General features: G+C 46.8%; 1 protein-coding gene across 1 annotated transcript; it reads right to left on the bottom strand.

Annotated features, from left to right (window-relative positions):
* Nucleotides 1–1,113: 1,113 nt before the first annotated feature.
* nvl (nuclear VCP like) lies at nucleotides 1,114–13,459 on the bottom strand. Its single transcript, XM_049007942.1, is given in 23 exon segments — nucleotides 1,114–1,214; nucleotides 1,367–1,464; nucleotides 2,978–3,060; nucleotides 3,175–3,251; nucleotides 3,336–3,442; nucleotides 3,523–3,622; nucleotides 3,703–3,822; nucleotides 3,912–3,974; nucleotides 7,983–8,087; nucleotides 8,175–8,393; nucleotides 8,478–8,739; nucleotides 8,810–8,954; nucleotides 9,051–9,168; nucleotides 9,798–9,931; nucleotides 9,934–10,117; nucleotides 10,199–10,275; nucleotides 10,542–10,677; nucleotides 10,773–10,892; nucleotides 10,983–11,046; nucleotides 11,125–11,212; nucleotides 12,166–12,218; nucleotides 12,468–12,538; nucleotides 12,904–13,459. Coding segments are annotated over 23 exon segments (2,529 nt in total). The 5' UTR covers nucleotides 12,964–13,459; the 3' UTR covers nucleotides 1,114–1,169.
* Nucleotides 13,460–17,884: the final 4,425 nt, after the last annotated feature.

A 17,884-nucleotide genomic window follows, 5' to 3' on the forward strand; every position in this document is an offset into this window, starting at 1 on the left:
AAGTAACTGAGCAGGATCTCCAACTGCTAAGGCGCGTAGTGTGTAAAAGTTGCCAACACTCTGTTGACTCAATAACTGCTGAGCTCCAAACATCCTCTGGCATTAACCCCAGGACAAAGACTGTGTGCCAGGGGCTTCCATGGTCGAGCAGGTGCATTCAAGCCTCACATCATCAAGCACAATGCCAAGTGTCAGACGGAGTGATGTACAGCATGCTATCACCATACTCTGGAGTGGAAACGTGTTCTGTAGAGTGACGAACCATACTGTACTTCTCTGGCAGTCAGATGATACTAGGTTTGGCAGATGCCAGCAGAGCATCACTTGCTTGACTGCATTGTGCCAGCCGTAAAGTTTGGAGGAGAGATAACATTTTGGGGTATTTCAGGGCTTTGGCTGGGCCCCTTAATTCCAATGAAGGGAACTCTTAATGCTACAGCTTACCAAGACATCTTGGGTAATTCTGACTTTGTAGAAACAGTTTGGGGAAGGCCTGTACCTGTACCAGCATGACTACACCAATACACAAAGCAGCGTCCATAAAGACATAGACTTGGGTGAGTTTGGTGTGGGGATATGCCCATGCAGAGCCCTAACCTCAAGCCCATCAAACACCATTGAGATGAATTAGAAGAGAGATTGACAGCCAGTCCTTCACAACCAACATCAATACCTAACCCCACAAATGCCTCTCTGGATGAATGGGCAAAAATTCCAGACACTCCATAAACTTGTGTGAATCCTTCCCAGAACAGTGGCAGCTGTTATAGCTGCAATGGGGGGGGACCAACTCCGTATTGATGCCTATGGATTTAGAATGGGATGTCATAAAAATTCCTGTGGGTTTAATGGCCAGGTGTCCCAATACTTTTGTCTATATAGCGTATGTTTACATTAGTTGACTAACCGTCTAGGCAATTAAACATGAATTTGACTGGCCATATTTACCTTAATGTAAGCTGCACAGAAGTGTTCCTTATATTGTTTTAAAGCTATTGTCCAACAATATAGCTTGAATATTTAATAATTATAAGCACGTGTGTGGTTGTGGAGAAGCCAAGACCAGTGCATCACGGACACCCCCAGGACAAACAGAAGGCACCACTAGACAACTTAGTCCAATAAAACATTTATTACAAAATCAGCATCATCTGAAATCATACCCTGCTTCATCTACTGAGAGATTCCTTAAGAGCCTCGTACATTTTGCGGTCCTGTGTGGAGACAAAGCAAAATAAAAAACTCTTTCCAAAATGCACGAACGTGCACCAGAGCCTCATTACAGTTCCCATTGGCCTCTCCACTCCACCCAGGCCACCGTGGAGCCTCATGGATGGGTTTCCCCCCCCCCCCCAAGCCCCTTTACCTTTTCGGAGATGGATGGTCGCACTTTCTTAAGGGCGTCTTCAAAGTCCTGCTTGCTGACCCTGACATCCGCCATGGGCCCGGAGGTGAAGGAGTGTTCTGTGCATGTACACACACACACACACACACACGTACACACACACACACACACGTACACACACACACACACACGTACACACACACACACACACGTACACACACACACACACACGTACACACACACACACACACACACACACACGTACACACACACACACACACACACACACGTACACACACACACACACACGTACATACACACACACACACACACACACACACGTACATACACACACACACACACACACACACACGTACACACACACACACACACACACACACGTACACACACACACGTACACACACGTACACACACACACGTACACACACGTACACACACGTACACACACGTACACACACGTGTACACACACACACACACACACACACACACGTGTACACACACACACACACACACACACACACACACACGTACACACACACACACACACACACACACACACACACACACACACGTACATACACACACACACACACACACACACGTACATACACACACACACACACACACACACACGTACACACACACACACACACACGTACACACACACACACACACACACACACACGTACACACACACACACACACACACACACACACGTACACACACACGTACACACACACACACACACACACACACGTACACACACGTACACACACACACACACACACACACACACACACACACACACACACACACACACAGAGTGTCACATTACACAACAGCTTTCTTTCTCTGCACACTCTATGGGGCTCATTTATAATAATAATTTTTTAAAAAGTACACTTATGGAAATGTTCGTACAAAAACTCGGTGTCGGTATATAAAGTCAGATTTGAAACCTTGTATAAACCGATACGCATCTTACATATAAACCCCACATATCACAGAAACATTCCTACATGTACGCTATTGTACATGCGTGCAAATCTAACCTCAACCGTTGCCTGAGCAATGACTGTCCATTACCAAACATTATGAAAACAAATATTATGTATCACTAATATTTAAATATTATATGATTATGTGATACAAATAGTTTGTTTTGTTTTTAGCTTATGTTATTTGAGTGTTTCTGCGATGTTTCTGCAAGCTCCCAAAATATTCCCATTTATTCATTCACGGCCAACGCCCGAACAACCGAAACGGCAAATATGAATGGCTTACTGTATATGTGGGTTCACAACGTTGGTGCGTATGCTTAGTTTGACTTTTCAGTACGTACGTAATTTAGATTCCATGCAATAAAGTATCGTTCTTTAAAAAAAAAACGCTGAATGTCAAACATAATAAAACGTTTCTGCACTTAACTAATCAGTTTTTATTGTTCTTTGATAAATTCTAAAATCTTCATATAAAATGTGTATGAATGTTTCATGGCTATTTCATTGTCACAAAGCCTTTATTAATAAGTCCCCAGGTTCCTTTTATTTTTTTAACAAGCACTAAACCCCCCCCCCCCCCTTCAGGCAGTCCCCGGGTCCCCCGTTACCTGCAGAGAATGCACGGCAGCTCAGGTGACGCCTCAGCGCGTTCACAGATGCCTCCCTCACCAACGCCGACAGGTCCGCCCCCCTGTGACAAGCACATGCAGCCTTGCTCAGGAGTACCGTGGGCAGCAGGTTTATTCCTTAATAAAAAGGCGGCAGGTCGGGGGGGGGGGGGGGGGGGGGGTGGCTGGGCACTCACGTGAAGCAATCAGTGCGGCCATTGTGGGCGACCTCCTCCAGGCTCACGTCGGGCTCCAGTGGCGGTCTGGTGCCCCCCTGAGATGCAGACGACCTTTCAGCCTGAAACCCATGTAACTGTCACCCTGCTCCCACCCCACGGCCCCAGAAGTCGGACCCCACCTTGGTGAGAGTCAGCAGGATGGCGTGTCGCTCCTCCGGGAGAGGCAGCCCAACATACAGCGTCTTGTCCAGGCGGCCCGGTCGCAGCACGGCAGGGTCGATGATGTCTATGGAATAGAAGGTGGAGGCGGGGGTGTGACCGCGGCTGCCTTTGCAGCACTGACAGAGGGGGAGAGGGGTTTCATACCTGGCCGGTTGGTGGCAGCCATGATGAACACCTGCCTCCGGGTCTCCAGGCCGTCCATCTCTGTAAGCAGCTGGTTGACGACGCGCACGCCAGCGCCGGACTACAAATCACATGGGGCGTCATTAGCTGGCTCTGATTCGCATGCAACTTGACGGCTGACAGATGTGCCGGGGGCATCACCTCGTGTCCAGAGCGCCGGGGACATAGCGCGTCGATCTCGTCGAAGAAGATGACGCAGGGGGAGGAGTTGCGTGCTCTCTGGAATACCTGCCGCACGGCCCTCTCGCTCTCCCCCACGTACTGCAGGCAGAAGGGGGTGCAAGCGGGGGACAGTCAGCTAAGAGTCCCCCCCCACCCCTGTGATGAGCCGACAGTCCCCCCCAACTCACCATGTTCAGCAGCTCGGGCCCTTTGACAGAGATGAAGTTCAGGCCGGACTCGTTAGCCACAGCCTGGAGTAAGAACGGAGCGCACAGACGTTAAGGTCATACTCACTCACACGGCTTACCGGGTCTCTAACATCGTACTCAGCCTCGGCGCAGTTCAGCAAGGTCACATGATCAGTATGGAATCTGACCCATATTCACACCATATGACACGTCGCTCTGGTCACACCGTGTATCAGCTCCAGGGGAGGGGCAGTTACACAGCCAGGACGTGCATATTTGCGCAATTCTAGAAAGCAGTAAAATCACAGCAGCACTCCACAGGCACCTTTCCAAAGCAGACTTTCCCAAACCCGCCATAAACTGCCACAGTCAGTGAAATTCCCACGATAACTTTTTTTTCCATAGTGCTGTGCTGGTGCCAGTGCTGACCATAGTGCTGTAGTGGCACGACATGAGAACCTGCCCACTTTTCCACTGGTTAAAAACATTAAAGACACTGACAACAACGGACATGCAACGTCTTTGAGTTTGATAAATTGTGTTTTTTTATGTAGAATGTTTAGGCTAAGGTTAACTTAAGTGCCAATTCTTAAGTTAGCATTACTCAATTTTTTTTAAGAAAACATTACTTAGCTACATAATAAAGCACTGCTAATTAATATATATATATATAAAAAACTGATTATTTGGGTCATTCCATGTCAAACCATCACACTTTCTGACCTCTTCGTCACGGATTTTAAAGAAACTTGCCTGATTTGGTCAGAAGAAATAGAAGGTGGGGGGGCTGAAATTGAAACTGAAATTGTGTGTCTGGGATCAATATTGAGGGAGATTTAAGCAAACAAAATTACTTTTTTGGGGCGGGGCTATGAATTTCACTGGCTATATTTAGCTTAATATAAGCTGCACAGAAGTGGTCCTTATATTGTTTTAAAGCTATTGTCCAGCTCTATAGATTGAACCAATCACATGCCATCCCCATATGAATAATTACTATGTAATGACTGATTAAATGAAAAATTCAATAACAAAAAAAACCTATATTCAATATATTCATTTTTTTTTTTTACTAAAAGCTAGATTATGACGTCATGAATATCTCCAGAAAATTTGGTCTTTGACGTAAAGGTAGCGTCACATGGTTTCATATCATTAATGGGCCTTTTTAATGGCAGCCAAACTGACATGAAATAGTATAACAAGCACAGGTGCAAGTAATAACATTAAGATCATAAAATATGCTACAATGAAATTTAATGGAATTAAATTTTCATTAAATCAATGAAATTTAATGGAAGCTTCATTAATGTCATTGCAGAAATCTGTACTTGGCACATTACTGAAAAGGCCCACATGGCTTGTAAACGTGGCTAATAAATACCCTGCATTCATCAGAGCTGAGTGAGGTGTGCAAAGACATAATGGCTGCTTCAAAGGCTCTGATGGATTATAAATTGACAGTATAGCAATTGTTCATGTTCTAACATTCCCACCTTCCCTTTAAACAGTATTGCTTGTATGTAACTTGTGCATTATTACATTGAAATTCTTTCCTTACTGTAGTAGCCCAAAAGCCTATCTAGTTTATTTTTCTTGGTTTTTCAGGTTTTTGACAAATGAAGGCCCTTTTTAGTAGGTCAGTGTCTAGTGAAAACACTAAAGAGAAAAATAAACTATTTTGATTGTACTATTACAGTAAAATTCCATCATAGTGGACTCGTTTATAACAGAATATCGCCAAAAAATGGACAAAGTCAGCTGGTCCCGGCCGTGCGTCTTTAAGAACGTGCAGAAAAAGCATTGGATATAACGGCCACTTTTAGCTGTAGTTTCGTTCGGCTATAACGGACATGCAGGCTCCGCCTACAAGGCACGTGGCGTGCCGGTGATATCCAGGTCAGATACGTAATCGGGATTACTAATAGTTACACATCTGATCAGGTAAAGTTGGATTACTACATGTACAATATAATAATCTATACCACAAGTGTGTCTGCTGGGGTGTAGCATGAGTAAATGGCGTCCTGTAGTGTTCTGGGCATACAGCAACTATGGATATAAGAGGATTTTACTGTAGGCCTAATTCTCTTTTTTTCAGTTACTTTGGCAATATTGTCTTTTTATTCAATCACACTTGCATGCTGCAACTGGGCGCACTGGAGGAGAGGACGCTGGCGTCCAATGCTTGCCACTTCTCCCTCTAACACTACCAATTATTACTAGTTTACTATTTACTTTTTTATTATTTACTATTTATTCATCTTATTTTACTACTTTTAGTAAAATAGTTTTTGTTAGAAAGTTTCGTACTTTTTCTGAAAGTTTTCATGTACCGTTTTACCGTCTGCCTTGCATTCTAGGTCAGTATGGCGTTCAGCTATTCCAGCTCACAGCTCCGCCAACTCCTCCGACAATCCCGCAATCACTCCAGGAATTAACATCCCCTTCATTAAAGCTGAAGTGTCATCATCTGCATGCTCCCCCTTGGAAATGTCATTAGCACACATGGTTTATCTTTCCATTGCCATGCCGATGGCACTCAGCTTTATCTCATGGTTTATCTTTCCATTGCTATGCCGATGACATTCAGCTTTATCTCATGGTTTATCTTTCCATTGCTATGCCGATGACATTCAGCTTTATCTCAGGACTACCCCCACCTCCTCTACTGCTCCTCTGTCAACATCCACACTGACTACCTGCCTGGAGGAGATAGGAAGTTGAGCCTCATCCACACTTCTTCAGCTGAACAGATCCGAAACAGAAGCCATCTTAGTTGGTACACCACACCATCACCAGTATCACTTTCTCTGGCCAAAACCTCCCCCTTTCCACATCTGTCACCAATTTGGGTGTTAAAATGGACTCTCAACTCACCTTTGACACCCACATCAAACACCTCTATAAATCACCATTCTACCACCTCAAGAACATCGCTAAACTCCGCCCAACACTTTCCCTGGCAGATGCAGAGAAGCTCGTCTATGCCTTTGTCTCCTCCAGGATGGATTACTGTAATGCACTCCTCATGGGGAGCCCCACAGTCGACTGATGCTTTTAAACAAAAGCTAAAAACGTATCTTTTTAGAAAGACGTTTAGTTAAGTATTCTATAGTATAGTATTTTTAATTTATTAGTACTTTATTATGCTATTTTTTACTTTGTAGCACTTTGAGATTGCTAAAATAGAAAGTGCAATACAAATATAAGTTGTTATTCATTTTTAATAGTAATTTAAAAAAATTCAATTTAAATTATATTACCACAACTAGTTCTGGAAATAGTAATGAAAAATAATAACCCTGTACCATGCATTGATCACTAACTGCTATTCTGCTACTGCTAACCGCATTGTAAGGAACTGTGTTTTTGATACACACTTCAGATAAGTAATGATATGTCAGCAACAACTCAAAAACCAAAGACCAAATTCTCTGGACATGTTCATGACATTATGATCTAGCTTTAGTAAAAAAAATTATAAATTTTTAAATATGGGTTTTTGTTATTGAATTTTTAATATTTTAATCTGTTATTACATAGTAATTATTCATATGGGGATGGCATATGATTGAACCAATCTATAGAGCTGGACAATAGCTTTAAAACAATATAAGGACCACTTCTGTGCAGCTTACATTAAGCTAAATATAGCCAGTGAAATTCATAGCCCCGCCCCAAAAAAGTAATAATTTTGTTCACTTAAATCTCCCTCAATATTGATCCCAGACACACAATTTCAGTTTCATGAGTTACTCATGTGACCAAATCAGCATGCCAAGTTTCGTTGATATACGTGACAATTAAGTCCGAAAGCGTGATGATTTGACATGGAATGACCCATTTGGTGCATTTTTTCTGTGTAGATTTGCAGTTGAATAGAAGTCCGGCATCACCCATCATTTAGGCATCACCCATCAAAAAGCCTCTGATGGGAAACAGTCCCTGGATTCTATGGTATGCAGTTCTTCCAAAACAGTTCACATATGACCATCTCAGACACATACTTGGGAGAGCAAGCACAAATTTTCGATTGCGTGTTGCAATCACACTTTGGAGGCTGAATACCTTGGCGAGGAGGGTCTTCCCACACCCAGGGGGGCCCGCCAGCAGGACGCCAGCGGGAGCACTGAGCCCCAGGGCCTTGAACTGGGCGGGGCAACGAACTGGGGCCTGGGGGAAAAAAGCAACACGAGGAAGAATCATTCCTCTCCACAGTGGGCCGAACGGTCACACCAGTACCGAACCCTGCTACCTTACCAGAATGGCCATGGTGAGCTCCTCCCGGACATCCCGTAGGGCACCCACGTCGTCCCACGTCACATCCGGTACGGTGGCAAAGCCCTCCCTCTTGGCAGAGGGCTGAACGCAGGACAGCGACGCCTCAAAATCCGAGGCAAGCACGTGCAGACCAGCCAGCTGTTCCTCTGACAGGCACGAGTCACTCTTCAAGAGGGCCAGGAGTTCCGCCAGCTCCTCCTGGGGACACACACACACAAGTTGAGGTCATTTCCTCTGCAGACGTGAAGGTGAGACGTGCACCTCCCCCCTGTGGCACCTCACCTGCCCAGCTGCTCCGGTTGCAGGGGGCGGGACCTTCTCTCCGTCGGGGTGGCCTGCACCTGTGGCATCTGTAGCCCCCAGGACACCATCCCCCCCATCTCTGCAACCCATCTGAAACAGGGCCCGGTTGACGGCGAGCACAGCCGCCTCCCGACACAGCGCCATGAGGTCAGCCCCCACAAAGCCGGGCGTAAGCCGGGCCAGCCGCTGGAAGTCAAAGCCTTCAGGAAGCGCCAACCTCCTGCACAGCGTTTCCAGAATTCTGCGGAAAAGCAATATGGTGGCACCCAGACTGTCGCTCCACCCACCTCCCTCTACAGCACATAGCGAACCTGCGGCGGGCGCCTTCATCGGGGATGCCCAGGCAGATCTCCCGGTCGAAGCGGCCGGCCCTGCGGAGTGCTGGGTCCAGGGAGTCTGGCCGGTTGGTGGCGCCAATGACCAGGACCTGTGTCGTCACTGGCAGGGAGTTCAGGTCTGAGGGGGTTGGGGATGTCAGAGTTAGGGGTCGGGCAGACATCCGCATCACAATACCCGCTTCCCCCCACCCCAGTTCGTCTCACCACCCCTCACCATCCATGCAGGTGAGCAGCTGGGCCACAATTCTCCTCTCCATGTCCTTGGAGGCTACCTCCCTTTTGGGGGTGATGGCGTCGATCTCGTCAATGAACAGGATACAGGGCGCGCTGACCTGGAGGCAGTACAGGAACAGGGCACTGAGTGTAACTCACACTGAGCCCCAGCCCCCTGACCCAGACCCGGCTGTTCACTGAGCCCCAGCCCCCTGACCCAGACCCGGCTGTTCACTGAGCCTCAGCCCCCTGACCCAGACCCGGCTGTTCGCTGAGCCCCAGCCCCCTGACCCAGACCCGGCTGTTCGCTGAGCCCCAGCCCCCTGACCCAGACCCGGCTGTTCGCTGAGCCCCAGCCCCCTGACCCAGACCCGGCTGTTCGCTGAGCCTCAGCCCCCTGACCCAGACCCGGCTGTTCGCTGAGCCCCAGCCCCCTGACCCAGACCCGGCTGTTCACTGAGCCCCAGCCCCCTGACCCAGACCCGGCTGTTCACTGAGCCCCAGCCCCCTGACCCAGACCCGGCTGTTCACTGAGCCCCAGCCCCCTGACCCAGACCCGGCTGTTCACTGAGCCCCAGCCCCCTGACCCAGACCCGGCTGTTCACTGAGCCCCAGCCCCCTGACCCAGACCCGGCTGTTCACTGAGCCCCAGCCCCCTGACCCAGACCCGGCTGTTCACTGAGCCTCAGCCCCCTGACCCAGACCCGGCTGTTCACTGAGCCCCAGCCCTCTGGGCCCAGCTGCTCACCGCTGCCTGCTCAAAGAGCTCCCGCATCTTCTGCTCGGACTCGCCAGACACGCCGGACACCAGTTCGGGGGCAGACACCTTCAGCAGGGGCAAACCCGTCTCCTGTGGGGAGGGAAGCCGGGGCGACGTCACCAACTGCTACACCGCAGCACGATGAAGCCGAGCAGGAGAAGCCGTTCACTCACCCCAGCCACCGCGTAGGCCAGCAGGGTCTTCCCACAGCCCGGGGGCCCATGTAGCAGGAAGCCACGGGGGGGCACCACGCCCAAACACTGGTACACCTCAGGGTGCCGCATGTGGATCAGCAGCTTGCACACCTCCTGGTGGGGAGGGGGTTGAGAAATAAATGGCCACCCCATGCTCTGCTTGACCTCAAATGGGTCACCTTCAGTGTTTCTTACCTTCAGCGTTTCTTCATTTGCTCCGATGTCCTCAAATGTCACGGTGGGGTGCTGCAGCTCTGGGGTTCGTGTCCGGACTGTTTTAATTAAAAAGACAAAGATAAAAACAGGGATGAAGAATCTTTACTGTCATTGGCACTTGGACAACAAAATTGAAAATGCAATTCGACTCAATGTGAGGCATAAAGAGTAATAAATTATCACAAATATACAAATTGCACTGAATTGGTATATTTGTAATACTTTATAACATTTTTTATGCCTTTGAAAAGTTTTATGACACAAAGAACCACTCCCCGAGCCCCAAAAACGGCATCCTCCCCAGCCGCACCCCACTGGGTACCTTTCGCATCCTTTCCTCTGTCCAATGCCTCCTTTTCCGCTGCATTCCGGCCCCTGTCTTTCCGTCTTTTCCCTTTTTTCATTTTGCTTTTCTTTTCTTTCTGTTCAGGCTCCAGCGTCGACGTGTCAGTCAGCTTCTACAGCAGCAGACAATGGTCTCGTCAGGTGGCGGGGGGAGGGGGGGATCCTTGCAAGTCATGTGACCTTAGCATGCTTACAAGGTGTGGCTTACCAGGGGGCTGTCGGCATCCTCCTCACAGAGGTCGATCAGGATGTTCTCTTTTTTATCACCGGGGGCCGGCACCCCCTTCCTGTACAGTGTCGTCAGCGACCGGTTCATATGGTCCGAGAACTGCAAGGCAGAATCGGATACCCAACACGTCACTTGGCGCTGCATGGGGCATGTGGGCTCACCCCTCTTCACAAATACAACCTCTCTTACTGGGGGCTCTGGAGGATCCATCTCACTGTCGGTGGAGTCATCATCCTCATCTGTCTCGCCGTCCCTGAGTGGAGTCGGGAGTCAGAGAATCACGTGACGGCAACTGGGCAAAGTAAAACCTAACACCAGAGTGTAACCTTACTCAGGATCTTGACTCCTCCTAGCTCTTTTAGCCAAGTGCTTCTCCTCCCAAGAATCCGCAGCCGACTCGTTGAAGATAGCGCCATACACTAAAATAAACAGACAGAGCTCTAAAAGCTGAAATCACTAATTTGCAAGATAGTAAGGGCCTTATAATGATCTAGCAGCGGAGAAGCTACAACGGGATCTGGATTTAGTTAGCGACTGGGCTGATACCTGGCAGATGAAATTTAACATAGATAAATTTAATGTAATCTATGCAGGGAGCAGAAATATAAAGAAGATATTTTATGGGTTCCTTTAAAATAAAGGTAGGTGAATACGAGAAAGATCTCAGTGTGTATGTTGATGCTTCCATGTCCCACTCTCGCCAGTGTGGGGAAGCAATAAAAAAGGCCAATAGAATGTTAGGTTACATCTCTAGGTGTGTGGAGTTTAGGTCAAGGAGGTGATGCTACAATTACATAATTCCTTGGTAAGACCCCACCTAGAACATTGTGTGCAGGTTTTGTCATCATATCTTAAGGACATTGCTGCTTTGGAAAAGGTGCAATGTAGAGCTATGTGAATGATTCCTGGTCTTAGAGGAATGTCTCATGAGGAGAGGTTAGCTGAGCTGAATCTGTTTAGCCTTGAGCAAAGGAGAATAAGGGGGGGCATGAGCCATGTGTATAAGATTCTAACAGGTCTGGATGCTGTTCAGCCAAATGGCTATTTCAGTATTAAATACTAGAACTCGTGGCCGTAATTGGAAATTAGCAGGAGAACATTTTAAAACGAATTTGAGGAAGCAATTCTTTACACAGTGTGTAGTTAGAGTATGGAATAGTCTTCCTACTAGTGTAACACAAGCTAAAACCCTAGGTTCCTTTAAATCAGAGTTAGATAAGATTTTAACAGCTTTGAGATATTAAATTCTGCCCAAACGAGCTTGATGGGCCGAATGGCCTCCTCTCGTTTGTAAATTTCTTATGTTCTTAAATGCATAAATGAGGGGGCAGAAGCAACCTCATTAGGAAAAGTATCGGGTTTGCAAACTCACCTTTCTCTACCTGGATCCTGAAAGCTACTTTATTCCGCCGTCCATAATCGAGTCTAGCAAAGGACACAGTACAGATGGAAAAGTGGATAAACTGATAAACCGATTTATTTTTTAATCTGCTTGCATACAGCTGGAAATGTGCCCATGAACACAAAAGCTCAACACTAACTGTAAAAAAAACAATCCACATGGACCAAACATGAATAAGTATGAAAATGTTAATTAACAAGAGAATGCTTGATAAAGTTCATACATTGCTACCGACGGTCATATCGCCAGCATCCACGACGTGAGGGTCTTACCTGTAGCGTTTCTGAAGGTCTCCCGCTACCTCTGCCAAGTCCACGTACTGCCTGCCCTGTGAGTTCAAGTACTGAGACACCCAAAGCAGGTTGTCAATACGCCTTCGTCTTAATTAAGTTTCCATGGCATGACAGTGCGAGAGTCATTTTGTTTTCCATAAAACCACATTAAAAGAACTCACTCTCCTGTCCTGCATCTCGCAGGGCACTGCTATAACTTTATTCATATACTACGTACACACTACTCTACGTTCAGAGGAATTTCTTGTGAGGACGACTAATCAGTTCAAGAACCCCGACATATTAATATGCTCAAATGTGATATTTATACTTGGTTTTCTACACTTGACAGACGTCAAAGATGTGATCCTACGAGGCTCTATTACGGTCTAATTCAATGCTTTAAAAAGGGTCATTGCATTAGGCGACTCCCCACCTGCTCCAGCCTCTGCTTCAGTCTACCGTCTATTCCGCCGCCTCCTCCCTTGTTCCTCATCTCCCGTTTGGGTATAGTGGCCTTCTTCCTGCGAGTCGTGCGAGTGATGAGCGATTTATTTAGCTACCGGTACCGTAGATTTATTAAAACGATCTACTTTTACATATTCTAAAAGATAATACTTTCAAACCTATTCCACAATCCCAACGCATGCGTTTAGCACGCCAGGCTCCACGTGACATTTGGGTCTTGCGATATAGCTGCCTCATGCATAGCCCTATCGAAAATGTGCGGGGGGGTTTTGTATGTATTGAATTATGGGTCGGACAGCCTTCGATGATTTTGTACTCAAGTTATTATTGATATGTCATTCATTAATTACTTATGTACTAATCTAAAAGCAAGCATTTTAGGACTATTTTACAGCAATGGCGGATCTGGGCACGATCACCACTATCAAGCCCCAAAACCTCATTCCGTACGGAATTCCGAAAGGGTAAAAATGCGTTGCTTTTTTTGGCGTTAACATGCTGAAAATTAACGTTGACGCGAACAAAAATCAACAATCATTTTGATACAGGAAACACCGTGTTTCTGTACAGAATAGATACTGGACTTCCCAGAGACTGCCCCAGACCCCGTGACTGGCAGCTGATAGGTACCGGCAGGCTAAGCGTGATGTGGCTTCGGCGGTTGCTGAGGCAAAAATTCGGGTGTGGGAGGAGTTTGGCGAGGCCATGGAAAATGATTTCTGGACGGCTTCGAGGAGATTCTGGTCCACCATCCGGTGGCTCAGGATGGTAAAGCGGTGCAACATCAACATTGTTTATGGTGAGGATGGTGCGCTGCTGACCTCAGCTCGGGATGTTTTGGGTCAGTGGAGGGAGTACTTCAAAGACTTCCTCAATCCCACCGACACACCTTCCAATGTGGAAGCAGAGTGTGAGGACTTGGATGTGGACTCCCCTATCTCTGGGGTAGAGGTGGCTGAGGTGGTTAAAAATCTCCTTAGTGGCCGGGCCCCGGGGGTGGATGAGATCCGCCCGGAGTTCCTTAAGGCTTTGGATGCTATGGTGCTGTCCTGGTTGACACGCATCTGCAGCATTGCGTGGATATCAGGGGCAGTGCCCCTGGACTGGCAGACCAGGCTGGTGGTCCCCCTTTTTAAGAAGGGGGACTGGAGGGTGTGCTCCAATTATAGGGGGATCGCACTCCTCAGCCTCCCTGGTAAGGTCTATTCGAGGGTTCTGGAGAGGAGGGTCCGCCAGATTGTCGAACCTCGGATTCAGGAGGAGCAGTATGGTTTTCACCCTGGCCGTGGAACAGTGGACCAGCTCTATACTCTCAGCAGGGTTTTGGAGGGTTCATGGGAGTTTGCCCAACAAGTCTACATGTGTTTTGTGGACTTGGAGAAGGCATTCGACCATGTCCCTCGAGGAGTCCTGTGGGGGGTGCCCCCCGGGAGTTCCTTTTAAGGGCGGGTCGGTCCCTGTAATACTGGTGCCAGAGCCTGGTCCGCATAGGTGGCAATAAGTCGGAGTCGATTCCAGTGAGGGTTGGACTCCGTTTGGGCTGCCTTTTGTCACAGATCCTGTTCATAGTTTTTATGGACAGAATTTCTAGGTGCAGCCAGGGCCTTGAGGGTGTCTGGTTTGGTGACCTCAGGATTAGGTCTCTGCTTTTTGCAGATGATGTGGTTCTGTTGGCTTCATCAGACCGTGATCTTTGGCTCTCACTGGGACAGTTCGCAGCCGAGTCTGAAGCTGGAAAAAAATAGTACCTGGTACCTTGGGCGGAGCTTAATGCTCTCCCCATTGATGACATCATAAGTGGGAGGGGGGTGTTTCCCTTATTCCGATTGGTCGGGGGGTTATCTCCATATACCATACATGCTTATGCCATGCATTGCCGATAGGGGGCCATATGGTTTGAGAGATAAGGGTTGCCATTAAACTTTAATAGAATAAAAATACATTATATGTATTTATTAATGTGTTTTTTTATTACGTTTTTAAGGAATAATAAAACATATAGCAGGATGAATGCAAGCTAGCGCATACAGGTCCAGCGGGGTCCGTCCGGCTGCAGCCGCATGTTGTTAGTAGGCACAAGCGCCACGGCGTATTTTAAAAGAAAGAACCAAAATGTTTTAAAGAAGAAAAACTTTAACGTTATTTTAAAAGAAAGAAAAGCATGCGCAATTTAAACAAGTACAAACATGCCAAACGAAACAGAAGCTACTGTGGGGCTACTGGCAGCACTAACTCCATAAGCCTCTGGAAGTTTGGGGGAGTGTTCGAAATCCCCATAAGCATAACACAAAATGGGAATAAACCAGTGCCCTTCGAAAAAGCAGTTTTCTCCTTATCACTGGAGTCAAGAGGTATCTTCCAATAGCCAGCTGTCAATTTGATGCTGCTAAAAATTCATGCTCCAGCCACTCGATCCAATGTGTCATCGACACATGGTAGAGGATGAGAATCTTTAATAGTGACTGAGTTCTGGCGACAATAGTCCACACGAAAATGGTATGTGCCATCTTTCTTCTGCACTAGTATGACTGGGGTGGACCATGGACTATTAGACTCTTCAATAACACCCTGCTCCAAGAGCTTCTGTGTCTCCTGTTGCAGGAGAGCCTGGGTGGCAAGGGATACACGATACGGCCATAACTTAATAGGTGAGGCTGTGCCAGTATCAATCCTGTGGTGGACCAGGTCTGTATGACCATAATCATAGGGATGGGCACTAAAAATATCGGCATATCTGGCCAGTAAAGCCTCCAGCTGAAATCGTTCCTCAACCTCAAGGCACGTCTCAGTCATCACACCCGTGATGGAGAACACCAGCCCCAGGGGGCAGTTTTGAGCCAAGGTAAATGGTGCCTGGGAGGGGTTTACTACTCTGACCATACCCTGGCCTTGGGTCACGAATGTCAATGTTCAAGCAACCACAAGTGTCGTGGTCGAGGCAAGGTGAGACTTGAGGATTCCCACATAAGAGTCATACTGAGGGGTGGCCAAGCTGTCACCGAGACTAAAACTACCATTTCCGACAAAGGCGGCACTGTGATACAATGGCCGATAACAGTCAAGCATTGAACAGGAATGAGCTGTTGGGGCGACGCAAACAGCACAACTGTATCACACACCTTGAGGTGTGCGTCAGACACTGAAATAGTTGCATCATGCTGACTGAGAAAGTCCCAACCTATAATTATAGGTTGGCATGAGGCACACACAACATGAAATACATGGATAAGGGTCAGATTGCCCAGACGTAATGGGGCAGTGCCCGCACCCACCATATCCAGGAAATGACCGGTAACAGAAGAAGCAAAGAGACATGGTTTGGCTATGGGTTGTGAGGCTAAGGACGGTATGGTCTTCAAACAATGTGTAATAACAGATAAACTCGAGCCAGTGTCCACCAGAGCATGGAATGCCATGCTTGTGATTGTGACTGGAATGAATGGTGTAGGCGGTGCACCCTGGGCGATGGTTGGGAAATCCACATGGATCTAGTCGACATCAGATACTAGCATTCGGTTCACAATGCTAGCCTCTACGAATTTCTCTGGGTGTGAGAGTGTGCGGAGTGATCAGGGTGGCCTGACGGGGAGAAATGTGCCCGACGTGTTGGGTGGGAATAGTCAGCATGGGCAAAATGGTGCCATGAATGTGGAGGGGGAGAGGGAGATGAATGAGACCCGAGTCGTTTGTATCGTGTGACAGGGGAATGTGAAGCTATGCCTCCCGTATACAGTGCAGTCAAAGGGCAAAGGCCCCAGGAGGGTGGATGGGGTGAAGTACCAGTTGGATCGCATTGGTCAGTGTGATAGGAAACCTGTTCAAAACTTTGTCGGTGCTCGTCCTCGCGGCGTCCAGAGTCATCCCATCTACACGGCGAAGAGGCGTGACTGAGAGGAGGTGTGCGGCCTGGCTCAAAATGACGATAGGTGGGCGATGCAGGGGATGGGCTACAGCCCATCTCACAGCTGTGAGAGTGTGTCAGCAGCATTATCCTTCTGGCTCATGCAAATTTGCCTTAGATCACGAAGCTCTGCTCTGAGATCAGTGAGAGTACCAGGCAAGTCCGAAGCAGTCCAAAAACAGCAGCTAAACTAGTTTCGCTAGGTCATAGTTGTCTTTGACATCAGGCAGCAAGCTATGTTCCTGCACCAGAAGTGTCATTTAAACTTATATATCCATAAAATTTAGTTATATATTTTTTCTGGATTTAAAAAAACATTGATATAGATTGTACATTTTGCAACGATTGTCTAGAGACTGTTGTTCATTTATTTTAGAAATGTCCTTATGTAATTTCTTTTTGGCAGGATGTTTGTAATTTTATTTCTGTGTCTATTAATTTTGCTCTTTTGCGGATACGTATTATTTGGTATAATTGAAAATCATCGCAGTCCACATGAGTAGGCTACTTCATAAATCTCCCTCTTTCAAAGTTTCACATTCATTAAAGTAAATGTCTTCATATGAAACCTTGAATGGAAGAATTATATAGATTCAATTAGACCCTCTTTAAATAAAATAGCTGAAAAAACTGTAAAAATATGTGATTTATTCAAAGTATTTGTATAGATTTGTATATAGCACCCCCTAGCATGTTTGTTATCTTATTACTGTACGATATTATTGTTTAGTGTTTTATCATTGTTCTGTATTGCGAAAGCTTTATATATTATATATTATATATATTCAAAGGGTTATACGTTTGAAAAATGATCAGCACCTCAATAAAATTAAAGCATTTTAGCGGACTGACCTCCATTTCATTACTAGATTTAGGGAATGTTAAAAATCACGCTAAAATACTTTATAAAGTTATCAACACGTAACCTTAAGCACGAACAAGCCTATTAATTATAAATTCTGTTCTTTTAAAGTTTAGGGTTACTAAAAGTTTCTCGGAGACTTACTGTTCACTTAAAAAAAAAAAAAAAAGCAATAAATAACAGGAG

Source organism: Brienomyrus brachyistius, chromosome 3, assembly GCF_023856365.1.
Source record: "Brienomyrus brachyistius isolate T26 chromosome 3, BBRACH_0.4, whole genome shotgun sequence".
NCBI classification, from domain to species: domain Eukaryota; kingdom Metazoa; phylum Chordata; class Actinopteri; order Osteoglossiformes; family Mormyridae; genus Brienomyrus; species Brienomyrus brachyistius.